The sequence below is a fragment of the Ochotona curzoniae genome, unplaced genomic scaffold (assembly GCF_017591425.1).
Source record: "Ochotona curzoniae isolate NIBS_2020 unplaced genomic scaffold, NIBS_Ocur_1.0 scaffold_1852, whole genome shotgun sequence".
NCBI lineage: Eukaryota > Metazoa > Chordata > Mammalia > Lagomorpha > Ochotonidae > Ochotona > Ochotona curzoniae.
Window position 1 is genome coordinate 28,410,650 of NW_024467087.1, and position 22,079 is coordinate 28,432,728.

At 42.7% G+C, this 22,079-nt stretch overlaps 1 protein-coding gene across 1 annotated transcript in view; it reads left to right on the forward strand.

The window, feature by feature from the left end:
* TRPC5 (transient receptor potential cation channel subfamily C member 5) overlaps positions 1-22,079 on the forward strand; it is a 137,663-nt gene that overhangs the window by 99,489 nt on the left and 16,095 nt on the right. Inside the window, exon 6 of the mRNA XM_040999942.1 lies at positions 699-894. Coding sequence (XP_040855876.1) covers positions 699-894 — 196 coding nt within the window. The remainder of the gene's footprint in view (positions 1-698; positions 895-22,079) is intronic.

The following is a 22,079-nucleotide window of genomic DNA, read 5'->3' on the forward strand; positions in this document are numbered from 1 at the left end:
GGAGGTGGTGAGAGCTTGCTATATATGTCTCACCATCCTTATGCGTCTTACATGCCAGTCTCCCATTTTACCTGGGTGTGCCTTTCTCATGGTGACCAGACTGTATTATGACATTGTGGATTACAAGGCAAAAGAAACCCTCGACACCCAAAAACATATGACTACAAAGCTTGGGAACTCAGAGAGAAAATAATTTGTGAAGCCATCTAGTTTGTGAAGCTAGACCAAAACAGAGGTTTGGGAGGCCAGCTGGGCCCTGAGAACACCACAAAGAAGTATCAAAAATACTCTCACATTCACTCAGCCAGCACATGAAAGAGCTCAGATTCTAATTCAGTGCTATTGAATCCAAGCACCATCTTAACCACCAATTTTACCAGTTGTTAGAAAGTTAGTAAATCACACAACCTGAGGATAAAGAGAAGGCTCGGTGGAAGAAGCCATCCTTGAAATAAGCCTTCAAAATGGTGTGCTATGCATGGGCTAAAAGAGAGGTGGAATTCCCAGTAAAAAAGAAAAGCATGACTCAGTAGAAGTGGAGAAAACTATTTTATTGAAAGAGACCACAGTATGTGAGATCATCAATGAATCTATTGCATAGCCAGCAGTCCCCTTCTTCCACAGATTAGATCACATTTGCTTTCTCTTTTCTTGCTCTTCCTTGGGAATAAATTAGCTTGCACTTTGATCTCTTTTAGGCTCTTCGAAACCCTGCAGTCACTCTTCTGGTCCGTGTTCGGCCTTTTAAATCTTTATGTCACCAATGTGAAAGCCAGACACGAGTTCACTGAGTTTGTGGGTGCTACCATGTTTGGGACGTACAATGTCATCTCCTTGGTTGTGCTGCTGAACATGCTGATTGCAATGATGAACAACTCCTACCAACTCATTGCCGTGAGTAGCTGTACTTACAAAGCATACTTACTTTGATTTTAGGAAGGGGACAATGGGCAGAAATCCATTGGGAGCTCAGTAAAAGAATCTGTCCTAATTTTTGTGAACTGATATTATCTTTATCAGTTGTTAGACTGGATTCTATCCAAGGCAAGTTAGTTTGGATTCTTGGTTTACTGAATTTCAGTAATCTAGAATAGTTGATTTTAGTTCATAAAACTTTCTGGGTAACTGTTAAAAATATTTATGATTCTTTTCACTCACGAAACAATTTTAAATGAGTCATAAAATCATTAAAAATAAGGCAGTATATAATTCTTAACAAGTTAACAAAGATTTCAAACTTTGACAAAAACACTGTATTTGCAGCAAAATTGGTATACATGTGCATTTCTTTTTGCTTATTTTTTTTATTAAAAAAATTAGCTTCCATATATTAGGGGGAACATGTGGTATTTGTCTTTTTATGTCCAGCTTGTGTTCTTCAGACATACATTTGTGTGTCCTTCAGATAAATGTTCTTGATTCAGTAAAGAAAATTGCTGAAGTCTGAATGCAGCTTGGGTGCGCATGCTGGCTCCATCATCTCCCAGGCTGACTTGGCTGATTGGGCTTTGTAAGCAGGAGAGCCATCTCTCTCCATCATCACTGTGAACACTTCCCTGCCTCAACCAAGAACCTTGTTGACAGGGAGAACCTTGTCAGAGATAGGAGCTCCTTATTGATCACACATATTTCAGTGAGCGCACTCCATTGTGAGATATTCATCATGGGAGTTCATTGCTGAATGTTTTTGATCATCATATTAAGATTTGGTTCAGCAGTAATTACCCTACACCAGAAACGGGGAAAGGTATTGAATCTGGGATCAGTTCAGGACCTGCCTAGGGTTTTGGATGCCAAGTTAATATCTAACAGCAGCTTATTTTATTCATTTATTTTTAGAATTTGTTTTTAAAAGTTTAAACTGACATACAAATCATATACAGACTTATGGGGAACTGTGTAATGTTTTGGTACACGTGTACATGTGTAAAATGTCCAAGCAGGAAGAACTTATCTTTCTTCTCAAACATTTAACATTTCTTTATGTTGAAAAATTCCAAATCCTTTCTTCTAGTCTTTTTTTTTTTTTTGGACATACAAAGTATGTTATCATTGTCTATAGTTACCTTACTATCCAACAGAAGAGCAGAATTCCATACTTCCAATGATAAATTTTATTTTATTATAATCTATCACTTTGAGAAAGTGAATATTAGCAAATGAGTTTTGGCTCTCCAGCGTCTCCTGTTTAGTTGGCTACCTGTGAATTTGGATGTTTAGTTTCTATTAAGCTTACGCAATATGCATCTGTCTGTGGTGGAAACGTTTGTTATAGCACAAGAGCCATGAGATGACCCAAATCTTGTCTTCCTTCCTGGATGTTGTCTCTCAGCCTGTAGCAAAGAGGTTTAAATTATTGTTTACATATAATTGTATATGTCACATATACATATACAATTATAAATATAAATATGTGACATATACAATTATATGTAAGCAATAATTTGCATATATAATACAATATACATATATAATATGCAATTGTATACTATACAGTTATATATACACATATACATAATACACTCATACACATATATGGACATACATTGTCTGTACTCTAAGATATTGTTTATAACAGTGAGCATCTATGATCCATTTTCACTAAGGAGAGAACCAAAGAAGTTCTGCATTTCAATTGAGAGAAGACTTGTGAGTTATCTCTTTGAAGGAATTCTAGCTATGCATGGCAATGAAACATTCTCAGAAATGGATTTATAGAATTCTTGTCATTGGAGAGTTCTAAAACTTCTGATATAAAATTGTCTGCTTATGTGCTTTAGAGCTTAAATGGTAGAGAAGAAAGGGGAGTACAATTGGGAAAATATGAAATTAATGTAACAGGAACTCGAGTTCTGATTTTGTCATTTACAACTGAATGACTTTGGTAACTACTTTCCCTTCTTGAACATCAGTTTCTTTATCCAAAAAAGCAAGGAGAGGAAATGATGGTCTTTAAAAGCCTTACCAGCTCTAGCACCCTGAGTCTCCAGATGAACACAGTAGCCTTGCAAGGTTCTTTCTTGCTCTTAAATTGTTTGCTGCACATGAAAGAGTTCTCTCCACCTCCTCTCTGCCATACTCCCTCACCCCACTTCTCTGTGCTCAACCAAAATTAAGCCAAAAACTTTGAAATGGCTTATGCTCAGCTCTAGTCTATTCCCATAAGAAGACAGCGGCTAATATGGGATATCAGTGGTTGGTTTTTCCACCCCCTAGGCCTGGCATCCTACTGATCACCCTGCCAAAGTTCACAACATGTGTGCTAACACATTTATTGTTTTCTCACTGGGTATTTGGCAATTGATCGCATCAAGTGAATGCAGAAGAGAGAAAGATTTTTCTTGTTACCTAGTGCAGGGATATAATGTTTCCCACTGAACCCATTGACATTTTCTAGGAAAGGTATAAAAATCAAACTCCAGGGCCTGGTGCGATGGCCTAGTGGCTAAATCCTTGCCTTGCATCTCCTGGGATCCCATATGGGTACCCATTTATGTCCAGGATGCGCCACTTCCCATCCAGCTCCCTGCTTGTGACCTGGGAAGGCAGTAGAGAATGGGCCAAAGCCTTGAGACCCTGCACCCTTGTGGGAGACCCCGAGGGGGTTCCTGGTTCCTGGCTTCAGATCTGCTCAGCTCCACCCATTGCCCCCACTTGGGGAGTGAAGCAGTAGAAGGAAGGTCTTTCTGTCTCTCCTTCTCTCTGTAAATCTGAATTTCCAATAAAAGAATTAAAAAAAATATTTAAAAAAAATAAAACTGCAGTTCTCTCATCACCACCTGCTCCTGTTAGGTTTTGTTTCAGTGCCACCAAGCACTGTATCCAAACAGAGCCCATGGCTTGGAAGGGAGAGTATGGTGAGTGTCCTGAATGGGCTCTATACCAGTGCAAACACCTGGAGTCTCAGTCAATTGTTCTGAATACTGCCTGCCATTTTGGGGTTCCCTGGGGAACCTCATTTTAAATGAATGAGAGGGGGAACCATTTTAAAATGAATCCTATGGGATCTTCATATTGTGCAATATGACTCCCAAAACACATGGATTTACATAAGTAGTGGAGACTGGCTTTTGTTGCATTTGCAACATCACACCTGCAGTGAATACAGTTTTCAGAAGAATATGATATGATACGTGTATTGGGTGGGTGGAGATGGAATGTTACAGAATGTGAATAAAACTTCAGACTTAAAAAGATAACGAAGTTTGGCTCAGTCTGGGTAGAAACTGTTACTAACAGGCCTCACTGTGCAGCTTATTCAGTATACATTGTAGGAGAGGGCTCAGTAACACCAGGTAATATACTAATCGTGTGAAGAGTTGAGCTCTTTCTCAATGCTGCATGCAGGCTTCAGAGCTGTGAATGCTATGGCTCCATGGCTGTGTAATAATTTGTATTCTATGCCAGAAGAGACTCCACTTCTGTGGTACAGAATTATTCTCAAGATATTCTGAAGCAGGAGCCACTTCCAGCCTATGCTCTGTGGACCCAGCTGGTAGCAGCAGATAAAACTGGCCATATTATATATTACTGTGGTTATTGTTGACTGGCAATGATTGAGACTCCTCCCTGCATCGTTGGATCAACCTCAGGCTGCTTATTATCCTCCAACACTCCTTTCAACACCTTGCCTCTGCTGCTCCTCATGTGTGTGAACAAGCAAAGCTGTTCTTGATACCATTTTGATCATACCCACTACACAGCACTCTGTGGGAGAGACCACCAGTTCATTCACCTTAGGTTCCGGCCTCACCCACAAAGGATATCTCTGTTGTCTGAGTTTGGTCCCTACACATGAGGCTCATGTGGTGAATAATGAAGCCTCACTCAGTAACTTAGTAAAAGCCCTCAGTTTCTTTGGCTGCTGTGGAATATTCACGCTCTCCCCTGAGAATCAGCAAACAGCATGAGCTGCATAGAGCCACAGCTGTTGGGAGGTTTAGGGAGAGCTCAAATATGTAGGATTGTTTGTCTCCCATAGGTTAGCAACATTTGCAGGCTCAGATGATGGGTGCGCTTGCCCACTTCAGAAGAGAGGCTTGCAGAAGACATTTATCCAAACAAACCCGAGCCGTGAAGACCGCAGGCAAGGCTAGAGAGGACTGTTGCATCCTGCCAAAGTGCTAAGGAGTGCAGGTGGTCTCCCCATCTATCCTCTGTCATCTGGGGCCAACCTCAGACTCTCAAAGCACAGAGCAAATCAGCATCTCACATCACAGTATCCATCACATCACTATCCAGGACAGATTATCAACTGCTACACACTGATATGACTACCCAGTTGTTAAAATATTGAAACGCTTTCACATCAGTTGGCCAATAACTACCACTCTAGCTGTTTCCTCTGAAACAGCCTCCAGATCTCCCATGATCCAACAAGTAAAAGGAAATATCTGGAATAAGCCCTGCACCAGTAACTGTAGCTGGCATACACTCTGATTGGTTTCCAAAGCAATCTACATATCACTGCAATAGGAAGAATTCTAAAATACTCCAACTACTACAGATTTCCTGTGCTAATCATCAGGATTGCACATATGATGAGCTATTGTGTTTGTGATAATGTTAAATTACATGGTCAAAGAGATTTTGCAGATGGAATTAAGGTTAATGATCAGGAGAGAGAAAGATCACAGGTAACAGGAGTGGGCAGACCAATACCAGAGAGATACCGGGGATACATGGACACCGGCAAGCAGCAGAGATAATGGAGCAGTGCTACAGTAAATAGATCCCCCAGTGGTGCTGGAGCTCTGCTGGCAGACAAGGGGAAGTCACCGGGATCACACAAGGTAAATCAAGCCACAGAATTGTGGATGCCGGCGATTTTTTTTTAATCCAAGCATGAGTCAAAACAGAGCAGTGGCGCCCTTGCAGACAGGTGTGGGAGTGAGGCGAAGTTCACAACCTAGCCTCCCACCAGCAACACAAGTGGGCACCACTGGACACCATTCTGAGTACTGCAGCAAAGCCCCTGGGAAGATAATGGGGAGCAGTGCATGTGCTAAGCCCAGGAGAATCCACTTCCAGTTCAATACATTTTACTGGTCCCACCAGGAAAATAATACTAATTTGGCATTCAATGGATTCCATCCAAAACAGGTCCAAGATGTACACAGACCAGGCTGCTAGAAGGTTCTGACATAAACCAGGGGAAAAAAAATAAAAGAATCCATGCACTGCCAAAAAGAACAGGTGTCCCTGACAGCCCTGTGATCCAATTGAAAGACAGAGCTTGTTTTGCCCTAATCCTGGATACTGCTGGAACCATGAGCGGGAGCAAGGCTGAGCATTCAATAGCACATCCATGACATGGGATCACAGGAGGCTGAGAGTGACAACCCAGGTGTCCTGGCCGCAGGGACTACAGCAGGAGCACAGCATGGGAGCTCAGGACTGAAACTCACTAGAGGAAGTGACACGAGTGACACAAATGGATAACTAGGCACTGAACTGGCAGGATCAGTAAAGTTGATTTGTAGACCTGTGGACAACACAGCTTAAAAGTAGGCCCCAAGAGAAAGGTACTCAACTACACTGTCACTGGGAGTATAGGCCAGTACAACCACTATGGAAACTAGCACGGAGAGTGCGAAGAGAACTAAAAATTGATCAGACATTTGACCCAGCTATCGCACTTCTGGGAATATATCCAAAAAAATGAAGTCTGCAAATGAGAAAGGGTTCTGTAATCCTATAGTTACAGCAGCATAATCTACAATGGTAAAAACATGGAAACAACCCAGATACCCATCCAAAGAAGAATGGATAAAGAAAAACTGTGGTAACATCTACTCCAAGGAATACTACTCAGCATTAAAAAGAAAGAAATTCTACCATTTACAACTAAATGGTCCCAACTAGAGAGACCATTATGGTCAGTGAAATAAGTCAATCCCAAAAGGACAAATACCCTATGTTCTCTCTGATATACGGCAACCTTTGTGCAAACACAAGATCAATATCCCTTTCAATACAGTTTGTGCTACATGTCAGGGGTTCTGATATTTTTATTTTAATTTTCATTCATTCAAAAAACTTTTTTTTCTTATTAATTTCCTCTCTGACTCATAGGTCACACAGTAGCATCGATTTATTTAAGAAGGCTTTGATTTTTTTTTTATCATTTCTTTAGCCACACATTGGTCATTCAATGGCATGTTATTTAACTTCATGTTGTCAATTTTCTATTTTTTCTTTATGCTGTTGGCCTTGTTTTATGGCTTTCATTTAAAGGGATGTACAGTAACTGTGTAAAAGGGACTATTATATCCAGATGTGAAGATACAATGCAGTATGCAAGTCTACTTCCAAATCAAAGATGGACTCTCAGTGGAACTGTTAAATATACCTTGATAATATGATGCGGGACTCTCTGCCATTGTCCATACCTACAATGTTAGCATACACTTACATACCAGAATGATGGTCTTAGGTCTGTTTATGAAGGACTATACTCTTTTAATGATATAGGTGAAATCAGTGGGGAGGAGGGTGTGTGGAATTTTGAGAAGAGGGAAAGGAAATCCCAGAGCCTAAGGAACTGTATCATCAAATAATAAAATAAATTTATTTTTAAGAAAAGCTCTTGTTAAACAAAAACAAACAAACAAAAAATAGGCCCCAAGGAGACTAATCCACTAATTCAAATTGCAGTCCCAGGGCAAAAGAAGAGGCACAGGTATCAGGAAAGAGGTTACTGACACCTCTGCCACAAAGGATCAAAAGGATATTTCAATCTCAGAATTATCCGTTGAAGAAATTGAAGATCTTCCAGATAAAGAATTTTCCTAAAAAATAATTATAAAAGGGCCCAGCACAGTGGCTCTGCAGCTAAATTCTTGCCTTTCATGCACCGGGATCCTATATGGGCACCAGTTCATGTCCCGGCAGCTCCACTTCCCATCCAGCTCCCTGCTTGTAGCCTGGGAAAGCAGTAAAGGATGCCCACAGCCTTGGGATCCTACACCGGTGTGGAAGACCCAGAAGAAGTTCTTGGCTCCTGGCTTCAGACCGGCTTAGTTCTGGCCATTGTGGCCACCTGGGGAGTGAATCAGCAGATGAAAGATTCTTGCTTTCACGCACCAGGATCCCATATGGGCACTAGTTCATTTCCCGACTGCTCCACTTCCCAGCCAGCTCCCTGCTCTTCTTCAATCAATAAAGCTGATCTGCCTTTCCATTAAAAAAAAAACTTAGAAAAGCTGTTCAAAAATAATTTTAACTTCCTTAAAAGTGACTTTGCTTCTATCAGACCAGCTCTACAAATGTTGCTTAAAGATGTGCTACAGTCACAAAAAGAATATCATCCACCAAATCCAAAGGTAAACATGGCAAACATCTGAATACAGGCATAAAAGAAACCTAAATCAGGGTCTGCCATGATCGCCCAGTAGCTAACTCTTCATCTTACCAGTGCTGGAATCCCATAAGGGCACCAATTTGTGTCCTGGCTGCTCCACTTCCCATCCAGCTCACAGCTTGTGGCCCGGGAAAGCAGTAGAGGATGACCCAAAGCCATAGGACCTTACACCTCCATGAGAGACCCGGAGGAAGCTCCTGGCTCCTGGCTCCTGGCTTTGGATTGACTCAGCTTCAGCATTTGCAGCCACGTGGGAGTGAATCAGCAGATGGAGACTTTCTCTGTGTCTCTCCTTCTCTCTGTAAATCTATCTTTCCAATTAAAAGAAATAAATTTTTAAAAAAGAAACCAAAATCAAACAATGAGAAACCCATTGCTAAAATGATAGGACCAAATCATTACTTTTCAATACTAACCCTGAACCCAAATGTTTAAACTCATCAATGAAAACACATAGATTATTGAACTAAGTCAAAACACAGGATCTATCTATCTGTTGCCCACAAGAAACACACCTCACCAACAAATATACACGGAAAACTGAAAGTGAAAGTGGAAAAAGAGATTTCAGGCTAATGGAAAGGGAAAATGAGCTGGTGTAGCCATTCTATTATCAGATACTACAGATTTCAATGTGAAAAGCATTAGAAGAGATGAAGGAGGACACCATATAATGAGTAATGAATCCATTCAACAGGAAGAAATGATAAATATATACACAGCAAATTGCAGAGCACTTAGATATATGAAACAGGTATTAATGGGTGATATAAATTCCAATGCAATATTAGTGGGGGAACTTAACACCCCATAAATTTAATAGACTGATCAATGAGAGAAACTCAGCAAGGAAACAACAGAGCTCACCCAGACAGTACAACAAGTGGACTTAATTGATATCTACAGAACCTTCCAAGCTACACACACAAAATACATTTTTCTTCATCAGAAAATGGAATCTTCTCCAGTATTGATAACATTATAGGTCACAAAACAAGCCTAAGTGAATTTTAAAAAATCAAAATCATAGCATGTAACTTCTCAGACTATCATGGAATGAAACTAGAGAAAGAGAACAGTAAGTTAAAATATCCTCAGAAAATATGTAAATACTTGGAAACTGAAGAACATGGCACTGAATGAACAATGGGTTATAGGGGAAACCAAAGAGAAATAATAGTGCAGCCATTATAGAAGTCAGTATAGAAAGTGCTCAGACAGCTAAATATTGGTCTACCATATGAACCAGCTATCCTACTTCTGGGAATATATTCAAAGGAAATGAACTCTGCATGTGGGAAAGTGACATGCATATGTTTATAGAAGCACAACCTACAATAGCAAAGACTTGGAAATAAATCTGATGCTTATTGGAAGAAGAATGGATAAAGAAAATGTGGTGCAACTACTCTGTGGAATACTACACAGCCATTAAAAAGAATGAAATTCTACCTTTGCAACAGAATCCCAATTTCCATGAGGGAAAGGAGCACTTCAGATGCACCATCAGTACAAGGACCCTAACATGCATGCTTTGTCTTCCTAGAACTCTTCACAACTCTGGGCTATCTAGTCCCCTTGTCCTACCAATTCTGAACAAAGAACACACTATCTGCCCTAACTTCCTTTGGGAACTACTGCCACTTCATCCTTTCTATCTGTGTGTTTCTTAGTTCCCAAGAGTTGCTTGTTTGGAAAAGAGAACAAAATATAAACTGACAGCTTTCAGGCCCATGAAACACTCCAAACCGTAAAGGCTACAGGAATTCTAAGGAACATAAGCTTCTTCTTGGGGGAGAAGGTTGCTTAACTCAGGGTATAGGGATTTTATCACAATGCTGCAGAGTTGCCTCAAATTTTAACAACTTGCTTCCTCTTGGGATGCCCTCAAGCACTCTAGATGTTGATTTTTTATCATCTCACCTGTGCTTTTCCCTATTGCCAAACCATTGTTTGGGATCTAATCAGAGTTCACTCCATTTCCACTAATGAGAAAAAACAAACATTCAAGACCACCCAGGACAGTCTGATAGCGCCCCCTCAGCCTTAGGCAATGTGCAACCTTTGAGTGCCTGCTGATAAGGCCCATTTCAGGCCACAACTTAACATTTTCTGGGAGGTTTTGTAAAAGACACAAGGTCTGATGCTTGCAAATGATATGAAGAGAAAGACGCAGCCTATGCCATTAGGGAACTTGATGTCTGATTCAAAGGGAGAAGTCTGACTCAGGTAAAATTACAGTAACACTGCTACCATAAGTATAGCAGCAATGATTACAGAATGCGTGAGTTCAAGAGTAGTCGTACCACCTGGATTTGACGACTGGGCTGCTGCTTGGTGTGCCTTTGGGCAATGTCATCTCTCTCATTTGACTCCTTTGTGCAATGGGGATGATGAGTCAGCCTTTCATCTGCTGTTTTCTCTCTCATTCATTCTCTGCCAGTTTGCTATGTCAGTGGAATTATGTCCTCCCTAAGCCCTGGCCCTTTGGCTTCATCACCTCCAACCTCATGTTTTTCCGTGCTTCAAGCAGCAGCTGTCACCCGTCTCAGGTGCATCTGCAACTCAGCAAGCATCCAGTCCCTCCATTCCTGGCTCTGCCTTTTCAGAGCAGCTCCTGTCAGGAAAACCCTGTTTATTCATGACTTAGCCAGCTGTGCTATAACACTAGCCATACACATGCACACACACACGGGGCTTTTAATTTACCTGGTTATCTGCATAGTGGCTCAGAGAGAGAGAGAGAGAGAGAGAGAGAGAGAGAGAGAGAGAGAAAGAGATAATCTTACATTTGCTGGTTTACTCTCCAAATGCCCATGACACCCAGGTCTGGGCGAGGCCAAAGCCAGGAGGCAGGAATTCCATTTGAGTCTCCCACATGGATGGTAGGGGTTCACGCACTTGAGCCATCTTCCACTGCCTTTCAAGTGCATTAGCAGAGAGCTGGATCAGAAACAAACACGGAGTAGTCAGGGCATGAAGCAGGCTCTTGATAGAGGTACAGGTGTCCTAAGCAGCAGCTTATTGTGCTGTGCCACAGTGACTGCCCATGCACAAAGCACTTTTTCTGCATATTTTTAAAGATTTATTTAATTTTTTATTGTAAAGTCAGATATATACAGAGAGGAGGAGAGACAGAGAAGAAGATCTTCCGCCCATTGATTCACTTCCCAAGTGGCTATAATGGCTGGAGCTGAGCGGATCTGAGGCCAGGAGCCTGGAACCCCCACTGGGGCTCCCACGTGGGTATAGGGTTCTAGGCCTTGGGCCATCCTTGACTGCTTTCCCAGGCCACAAGCACGGAGCTGGATGGGAAGCGGGGCTGCCAGGATTAGAACCAGTGCCCAGATGGGATCCTAGCATGTTCAAGGTGAGGACTTTAGCTGCTAGACCATTGCGCCGGGCCCAGTAAATCACTTTAATGTCTGCCTCAATCTCTCCATCTATATAGTAGCATTAACAATAGTACCACCTTATAAGGTTATTGTAAAGTTTTAATAAAATAATATTCAATAAGGGTCCGGCATGATGGCCTGGCAGCTTAAGTCCTCGCCTTTTATGTGCCAGGATTCCATATCTCATCACAATGGCCCCAATTCCCATCCAGCTCCCTGCTTGTGGCCTGGGAAAGCAGTCAAGGATGGCCCAAAGCCTTGAAACCCTGCACCTTGTGTGGGAGACCCTGCACCTGTGTGGGAGACCCGGAAGAGCTCCTGGCTCCTGGCTTTGGATTGGCTCAGCTTTGGCCCTTGCGGTCATTTGGGGAGTGAATCATCGGACGGAAGATCTTCCTCTCTGTCTCTCCTCCTCTCTGTATATCTGACTTTGCAATAAAAGTGAATAAATCTTTTTTTAAAAAAGTGACCAAGAGCACATTCTTAAGGTCTATTTGATCCAAGGTAATTGTGATATAGTATTTCCTTTCCTACCTGTATCCCAACCTGCCTCCCAGCTGACCTCCCCCCGCAACTTTCTACTTCTGCTTCTACTTTGTTTCCGCCTTCCACTCGGTTGACTGACTTCGCTGAGTGCTCCCTGGGTTCTAAGCAGAGGGACTGTCTTTTTCCCTTGGTTTTTGAGGCTAAAGGACTCATTTCATGAGACAACACACACACACACACACACACACACACACACGTTCTCTTTTTTTCTCCTTTAGTGTGTCCATCACCTCAGTTTCAAACATCTGGTTTCTTTTCTTCTCTAGCCCCAATACTCCCAGGCTCTCCAAATGAGCAGTGGGACAGGCCTAAGAACATTCCAGTCTTATAGGGTAAACAGGACAGTGCAAGCAAGCCTGTTTGTGTTGCAAGAACACATTCAGTTTACACATCCTGCCTGGAAGCATCTTGGCCCTGATCTTTCCTAGGCCACTGTTACAGCTCTAAAGCCCCCATTGACATGAGCTCCACCCCAGCAAGTGGACTACTGCCCAATATATTCAGCTGTAGGAAGCACCAAAGGTTTTCTTTTTGTGTGTGCATCCTGCCTGGGCCTGGCCTGGCCTGGCCCTCCCCATTGTGAATCGGACACAGGAACAGATTTTTTTGGTCATGGCAACTATCTTTACTCCCTGCTTTGGCAGTCCACATCTAGTGGGGCTGAAGAGTTCTTGCCTCAAAATTCTCAGGGTATACTTCAGCTGGTCTCAGTTGAGCAGGAGCCTCTGCTTCCAACAGCAGCAACAGCCTTTGGTGCTTGCTGCTGCCTGCTAACAATTTGGTGAATGACAATGATGCAAGTGAACAGAAGGAGGGCAACTGAGAGAAGTGGAGTTCTCTCCTTGTGTTACAGGACAGATGACTGAGCTGCTCCTCTGTCCTGGACTCACCCGGAGTGGATGGTCTTCAGGGATATCCATGGTTGTTATGGAGACTATCTTGGGCAATCCAGACACAAAGCCAACTGCTACCAATTGACAAACACATTTCAACACCCAAAAAATACCCCTTCCCATCTGCATGTTAACTGACCTTACTCTTCCAGTCTTTAACGATAAATGAATATTTTAGATGGATAAATGAAGGAAATTAAAAATTTGCTGAATGCCTACCACATGCAGGGCCACATTCTTAGCATAGGGACTGCACAGGTGAAAAGACACACAGACTGAATCTTTATTCTCATAGGGTCTGCAGTCACGCAACGATTTCAATTTTTTCTATTTGCATTTCTTTTCTTTACCTTAAGATGGTACTTAACCTTTTTGTGGGGGGCATGGACTCCATTCACAATATGCTAAATGTGGGAAAGAAAAATTTTCCTATGAGCAAACATATATAAAGTTTAGCATGAAATCTCAGAAGAGAGGCAGGTATTTGTCACAGTGCTTAAGCCAAAAGTTATGACACGTACATCCCATATCAGAGGTCCTGGGTTCAAGTCCCAGCTCTGCTTCCGATGCAGCTTCCTACTAATGTGCACCCTGGGACGGAGTAGGTGATGGCTTCAAGTACTTGGATCCCTACCACCCACGTGGCAAATTTTGATTGAGTTCCCAGCTCTCAGCTTTGGCCTCACTTAGCTTCACTCACTGAGAAGTCAAGCAGCAGACAGGAGCTCTACCTTTCTCTTCCTAAAATTAATATATATCTTAGAAGGTTCATAGAAGCCCTCCTTCTGTCATCCAGAAATTCCTCACCTTGGGATTTTGCCCATTACAATGCAAATATGTTTTGAGCTGTTAGTGTCTCCAATCTCTTATTGAGATCAGGTTTTCACATTGGGCCAAGCATGGGAGAGATACCATGAAGGACATGCACCTGAGAAAGATAGGGAAAGCGACACCAACAGCATGGATAGTGGAGGCATTGAGGAAACATGTTGTCAGCACAGTGAGGCAAAGGATCAAGTGTGGGTGCAGTGGTCTCCAAAAAAAGACGTCCTCAGCCTCTAAATAAGATAACCTTTACCAACGCACAGCCTAGAGATAAAATTGACTACATTTGCATTTCAAAAGATTTGTGAGCTGAGATCCAGAAAGAATTGCTCCTTCCAGAAGATCTGCAATGGTCCCCCCACCACGCAAGGATTAGACTCTGAATATTCTCTTACTAGGCTCCAAACAATATTTTTGAGCCATCAAATTCCCCAAGATCATCAAATCATCAAATCCCCAATGATGGCTCCAAGATCATTCATTGTTCAGGAGTGTGTTCCTCTTGGCTTTTGTCTCGTTCTCATAATGGTGTCTAGGATACCAGGAGCCAGTTAATTAGAAAGCTAAGTGATAACAAATATTTAGTTTCTGAGCAGCTTAAGTTTTTACAAACTTAGTGTAAGTTTTGAGTTATTAACATTAGTAAGACTCCCCTCACTTCCTGGGGGTCACTGGAGCCCTGTGTTGTAGCCAGGCTCACTGTGAGAGACAGAATGGCCCAGGAATTATTCTTTAGCTACAACACAGAAGTCAAAATGCCCAGAGGAACATCAGAGGTTACAACCCACTGCATCACCCTGCCTTGTTCTTGAGATCTGACAGCAGAATTAAATTGTCTCAGCTGTCAAGGTAAATCTTTTGTTGTTTAAAGTAGGAAATAGAGAAGACTTAAGAGGGAAAAAAAAAATCGGGGAGGGAGTAATTGTATTTGTCTCTTTTTTCCCCCTTTTTCACTCAAAGGACTTTGCTTTTTCTTCTGTTCTTATTCCCAATTTCCCCTAGGTACTTGAACTTGTAGAATGCCAGGGCCTATAAATAATGAGCTAAGCACAAAGAAGTCTTGAGAAATGTACTTATTTCAAAACTTCCCCCTGCCCCCCTCCATCCCCCACTTATAGGGCATATCAGTACTCTGCAAGAGTGAAAGAAAAGAAGGTTTTGTCATCTCTTCACTTGTTAGGAATTCAGCACCAATAATTAAAGTCACATTAGACTAATGGAATTAGAACCCTCTCAACACACTCCAGCCAAGTTTCTGCTGGCCTAGCCCTGAAAATTCCTAGGGATACACAGAAGTTTCCTCACCCAGTGGATCCTCTAAGAGATTCACTGAGATTTTCTATTAATACCTTATTTCATAACAGTTAGTAGTGGCAAATTAATTGAGTCAGATATTTTATACTGAGGTCTCTTCCATCCTGTAATCTCTGGGATATAGTAAGCTCTCAATTAATTATTGAATAAATAAATTAGTGAACATGTGACTTCCAAAGATATCTTAAAGTGAGAAGATGGAGCAACTGACGATGTTGACCAATCGGAGGCTTGACCTCTTATTCAGGGGACAGCAATTTCTTTCTATAAAAGGCCAAACAGTGAATAGGTGACTTACAAACACAAAGTTGTCTACCTAAACCATCCAATCCTGCAGATGTAACATAAAAGAAAATATGTAAGTGAATGAGAATGGCTCTGTACCCATAAAACTTGATTCAAGGTCACTGCAGTCTGAGTATAATGTTCAAGCATTACTAAAACAAAGAAAATAACAACAACAAACACCTTGTATCAAGGGTTGACTTTCAATGGATCTCAGAAAGGGAACAGCTCTGCTGAGTAGGAAACTCTGACCCAGAAGCAGGTCATCTACGAACGATTTAGTGTGCGATGCATGACGGGCCAGAGGGCAGCCAAGATACACTTTATTTAACCTTTATATACTGAAGCTCTATGAGGACAGGGACTTCATATTAGAATTTCATTTTTTTTAAACCATTTTTTTTTATTTTTATTATTTTTTTATTGGAAAGACGGATATACAGAGAGGAGAGACAGAGAGGAAGATCTTCCGTCCGATGATTCACTCCCCAAGTGAGTGCAACGGCCAATGCTATGCCGATCCGAAGCCAGGAGCCTCTTCCGGGTCTCCCACGCGGGTGCAGGGTCCCAAAGCTTTGGGCCGTCCTCGACTGCTTTCCCAGGCCACAGGCAGGGAGCTGGAAAGGAAGCGGGGCTGCCGGGATAGAACCGGTGCCCATATGGGATCCCGGGCGTGCAAGGCAAGGACCTTAACCACTGCGCCACTGCGCCGGGCCTTAGAATTTCTTTTATTGCCTGATGCCTGATAAAAGGTAGGACACATAGTTGGTTTTTAACGAATGTTTTTTCACTAATTGGATGAAGCTTGGGGAAATCTCTGATCTGCAGCTGGACAACCATGTTTTAAAATTGGACAAAGTGGATTAACATCCATGGCAATTGCTCAGTTTGGAGCTCAATAAATTCCTACGTCAGTGGGTAAAGGGCACTGTCAAATTCAAAGAAAATCTGCAAAAGTGCTGGATTTCATGGTTACAGTGAACATGGCACTTTCTAATTTCCAAAGCATGTTTGCATGTAGTGCCTGGTTTCATCAAGAGCTGTGTGAAACCTGACACTACCATCCATATGTTGCAGATGTGGAAAGCGGCTACTCTAAGGCCGAGACTTGGACGAAGTTACAGGGTGGTTCTGAATGTTGGCTCATTCCATTACGAATCTTCTAGGTGCAGGGAATGTGATCAGCGTGAACTCAGAGTTCCTTATTCCTCCTCAAAGGATATTTGGAAGCAATCTAGAAGATGGAAGTCTGGCCTGGGAGATTAGAGGGCTGGCAGGATGGCTGAGTCCATGAGATCTGTAACAATTCCTGCAGGGGGACAGACTTGCAGCTCTCTCATGTCCCCAGGAGATAAGATACACTTGTCTCTTTTGCTGACATTCAGAAACAGAATCACTAAGGGAGTGCCAACTATATGTGTTTCTGAAAAGTGCCAAATCGAGCTCAGTAAAACACCACTCTCATCACCCATGACAGCTTCTGTTCTCCCAAATGGAAAGCTCTCCTCCACCCCCACCAATGGCAAAACTGCAGTCAGGCAGAAGAACCTGTGGCTGCCTTGACTCAGGGACTCAGTTTACACCTCTGGAGGCCCCCAGACAAGGCGACAAGCAATTCAGTGAGCTTTGGTGCTTCTGCATCTGCGGGCTAGAGCCCCCACATTGTGCAGTGTGTTATCTGCACAGCTAAAAAACAGTATCCCCACAATGGTCTGTTTTTTTTTTTTTCTTTTCCTGTAAGAAAAGCAAGCAGAAGAGAAATCTGCATGATACCAACATTTCATGGCCTAACGGACCAGTGTTAATCAGTGTGACACAGCGGGTTAACCTACTGTTTCTGGCTCTGGCAGTTATCACTGTGTCAGTTCCAGTCCCGGCTACTCTGCTTCCAAAGTAGGCAGTGGAAGGTAGCCTGAGTTCTTGGAAGATGGTGTTGTTTTTGGGAAATTAGGGTGCAGGGGAAGAGAGGAAGGAAGAACAGCAGGAGACAGTGAGAGGTTGCTTGTCACGGCGGGAAGAACAGGGGACTCGGAGCCAAATAACCCAGGGTTTGGAGTATTGCCTGGCTACTTATTCATTGTGTGACCTCAGATTGGTAAATTCAAATCCCTAAGTCATGATTTTCTCAACTGTAAACATGGGAGGAAATGTAGACATTCATGTAAAACTCCTGCCCTCCTTGGAAATACATGTTTCTCTATCACAGCTCTGCAAAAGAGGATGGCACTTACTATTTCTTAAAATGAACTAGGTCACACTGGCAGGTACAGAACCCATCTCTGCACCTGTTCAGAACCAGAGAACGATGACACTTTTCTCATAAACTTGGCTCATGCCCTGGTCTCTGCAAATGCCCTAGGTTTTTGTTTTGTTTTAATTCCTGAGCTTGTGTTGAAACAGTAAGAAGCTATGTCCTTTTTCAAAAATAGGTTTTTGGGGTTTTTTTAAGCTTTATTTTTATTTTATGGAAAGGCAGATATACAGAGAGGAGGAGAGACAAAGATCATCCGTCTGCTGGTTCACTCCCCAAGTGGCCGCAGCCACCAGAGCTGAACTGATCTGAAGCAGGAGCCAGGAGCTTGTTTGGGTCTCCCACGTGGGTGCAGAGTTCCAAGGCTTTGGCCTGTCCTCTACTGCTTTCCCAGGCCACAAGCACGGAGCTGGATGGGAAGTCGAGCAGCCAGAATTAGAACCGGCGCCCACATGGGATCCCAGCTCATGCAAGGAGAGGACTTTAACCACGAGGATATCATGCTGGGCCCAAAAAGATGAGGGGAAGTGTTTGATTTTGAGGGGAAAAATGAAAACCTGTATGAGCCCAAGGTTTAAAGCACAGGCTGCTGGTTTTTAGTACCTGGGAGGCTTTTGGCAACTACTGCCCTTCGGCAAGGGTGTGATATTAGCTGAGTGTTTGTAAAACACCTCAAGGACCCCAGTTCTACTCAAGGTTTTTTGATTTCAGAATGAGATTTGATTTCAAGTTGAGAATTAGCTATGTAGTTAATTCAACAATGAAGTTATTGCAAGCAATCCCCTCTGAATTATTTTCTGTTCATCTATCATGTCTCAATTTATACTCCACCTACACATTCTTATTTGAGAGGGAGGCATGGGGCAAAACACAGAGAGAAAAACAGTGAGGTTGCTTCCACTAGTGCACTCGCCAAAGGCTCACCGCAGCTCCAACTGGGCCAGAGCCTGAAGCCAGAGGTAGTTATGCTATTCTGGCCTTCCCCCATGTGTTGCAGAAACACAATTATTTAAACCACCACCGCTGTTTCCCAGGGTTTGCATCAACAAGAAACTGAAGCAGGGACTTGAACTCAGGTACTCTGATATTGGATCTAGGTGTCTTAACCTCTGTGTACAGGGCCTGTTCCTCATTGACTCTTTGCTGTGTTGAACAGTTACCATGTGCAAGCCATTCTGCTAGATACTGGATATAGAGACATGACTGCCCAGTCATGGTAGTGGGGGGTGGTGAGAATATCTCATGGGACACAATTACAGTACAAGAGAAAATGTGAAACTTAGAGACCAGCAAATAAAATGGATTGGCTAAATAGGGTAAGCTGTTAATTGATGAGTAAGGTAAGCATTTATTAATTCATTCAACAAATGTGTTAATTGAATACTGGGTGTTAGGACTCTGAACAATCATTTCTTAGACACTGAGGATTACGAACAATCATTTGGTAATGTATTGATTTATTTATTGGAAAGGCAGAATGACAGAGACATACATACACAGTGGTGGGGCAGAGAGCTCAGTCCTTCATTCACTGGTTCACTCCCCAAATGACCACAACGGAGATTGGGGATGTGGCTTCTGTAAGCTTATTTATCTAAAACTTCCCTAACTATATAGTGCCAACTGGTTTTCAATCACTTGCATGGCACTAACCTTCCACATTTTGTGATAGGTCAAACAGCTCTTTCCTCTCTTCATCGCTGTTCTGCTCTAGTCCTACCCTCTGTACCCAACTATGGTTTGGGAATATTTTTCCAGATCAGGCTCTGACTATTTGTTTTTGTGTATGAGATAACCTATGCAACCATAGACGATGATCCTGTTGCTTCCCAAGTTTCCAAAGTTGTTGGGACTTTTATGCCACCATAACATGCACTTAATGACGCACAGCCTTAATCGAAGTGCTCTAGCTCGTGCGTGGGCCTGCACTGTCCTTCAGAGTGTCAGCTTCCGTAAAAGCAGCAGGGGGTTTCAATTTGTTTTCAGTTTTTTCAAGGTTCCCATTGAACACGCTCTCACTAGAGAGCACACTCCGAAATGTTGCTGACCTGCTCAGGTTAGGAGCACATGGCCCTACATAAGTTGAATGAGCATGTCTGTTCAATTTCACATTTCTCAACAAATCAAGCTCAAAGCTATTTTCCTTGAAATCAAGCAGTAAGGCCAGTTTCTTACCCGGCTTTGGACAAAGTCCTATGTAGTCTCTTAGATTGGCTGCCAGTGACCATCTTGCTTAGCAAATTTGAAAATCTATAACATGATGCAAAAGGGCTAGAGGCAGGAATGAACATAGCAAGGGCAGAGCTGATACTAACCCTGAACCCTAGGACTGCTCCTAGGAATCTTGGTACCCATGGCAGGCTGGTTGGAAGGATATTTTAGGCACAGGGACATCTTGACATCCTTCAAATGAATGAATTATTGCTTACTTCATTTGAGGATAAGACCAGCTCTGTTTCCCTTTGATGGGAAAGCAGCGTAAATCACTGTGACTTACACACCGCAGAGAGCTGAAGGGATGCATTTTCCATGACATCCCAAGGGAAGTGTACCTCATCTGGATCACTTCCTCCTCTTGATAGAATTCAGTGCATATTCCTTAAAATGGTGGTGTGGATTAGAATCACGTGGAGCATTTGTTTTAAAAATGCAGATTCCTGAAGAAGCTTGCCAGGAGTCAGACATGGTGTTGTAGTTTTGCCTCATGGCTAAAACAATAAAATAATAAAATAAAATAAAACAATTTGCAGAAGATGTGAGCCTCTTAAAGACATTATAACTGCACATTCTTTTGTTTTTTTAGATATGCGAAGAATCTTTAAAATCACAGAAGTCTTTTGAGCCTCCTTTAATCTCCTGGAGGCCTTGAAGCAGAAAAAGCGCCCTCGGCCTTGGTGCCTGCTTCCACCCCCTTTGGTGCCCTGCCTCTTAGCAAACACATGTGGTGATATCGGGCGGTGGTGGGGGGGGGGGAATTCCCTGCCACAAAATAGGCACCTTGCCTCCCTGCGGTGTCTAGGTGGCTAGAACGGACCATTCTATTCAGCTGGGGCCTGCGGTGCATCACTTTGCTATTGATGTATCTGGCATAGAGCCTGGATCTGCATGGAAAAACTTGGCTATAAAAGTTGAACTCTGTGAACTTTCACAAATGCTGTGTTGAGGGCTCTAACTCACTGCTCCCAAGGCTCCATCACACCTTAGTACTGAGGACTCACTGTCACCAATTTAACCCTTCCTAAACTGCAGGAGCCCCCACAGTGCAGATCTCAAACAGGTTCCTTTTCCTACTGAACACATGCAGCAGCCTTGTGAGTGATCATTGTGTCTGTTTCTTCCCAGGCTCCATCCTCAGGCAAGGCCCAGCTGCTCAAGTCCTTCCCTAGTTACAATTAATACTTGGTTGGAATTATTGTTCTAATCATTCAAGAACTTGGTGTGTTACTTTTCATGAGTTACCCAGCATGCAGCTCCTGTGACAACGCTGGCTGCAGTGCACACACTCGGGCAAACCTCAGAACCCATGCTGCAGCTCCATTCAGCTCTCCCACTCTCAAGCTCCCAACTCTGTTCACATTTCAGTGCTAACAACCAATAACCAATCCGATTGCTTTACCACAGACCCTGCTTGCAGATGGGGATCAGAAAACGTGGAAGGCATACGTTTTTATGGTTTATAAGTTTTTTTATGGCATACGTTTTTTAAGTTTTTTTGTTTTATGAACGTTTTGTTGCACGTGAGCTAGGCCTTGAGAGCTTGGCTGGGCACTTCCAGGAAAGAACAGAGGGAAAGAGCATTCCAGGAAGATGCAACTGAATGAAAAGGCAGAAACAGCATAGAAATTGAGTGTGGCCTTCAAAGGTCAATCTCCTAACCTGGCTTTGTTCTCAGAGTTTTCAGGGTTTTCGAATTTCAGTGCCTACTAGACTCATCTGGGAGGCTTGCCAAATGCAGATTCCTGGGTCCCACAGCAGAACTATAAAAACAGATGCTTTGGGGGTGGGATATCCAAGAATCCCAAGCTTCTTTGTATAATTTTGACGCAGGTGGTTGTTGACCATACTTTTAGAAACACTACTTCAGGGATTCTACCTGCTGCCGCAGCTGTATTTACAGTAAACCTACTCATAAAGTGGAACTAATAGGAGACCCTGTCTCTTTAAGCAGTGATGAGGATTAAATAAGAAGATAGGCTTGAAAACTTGTA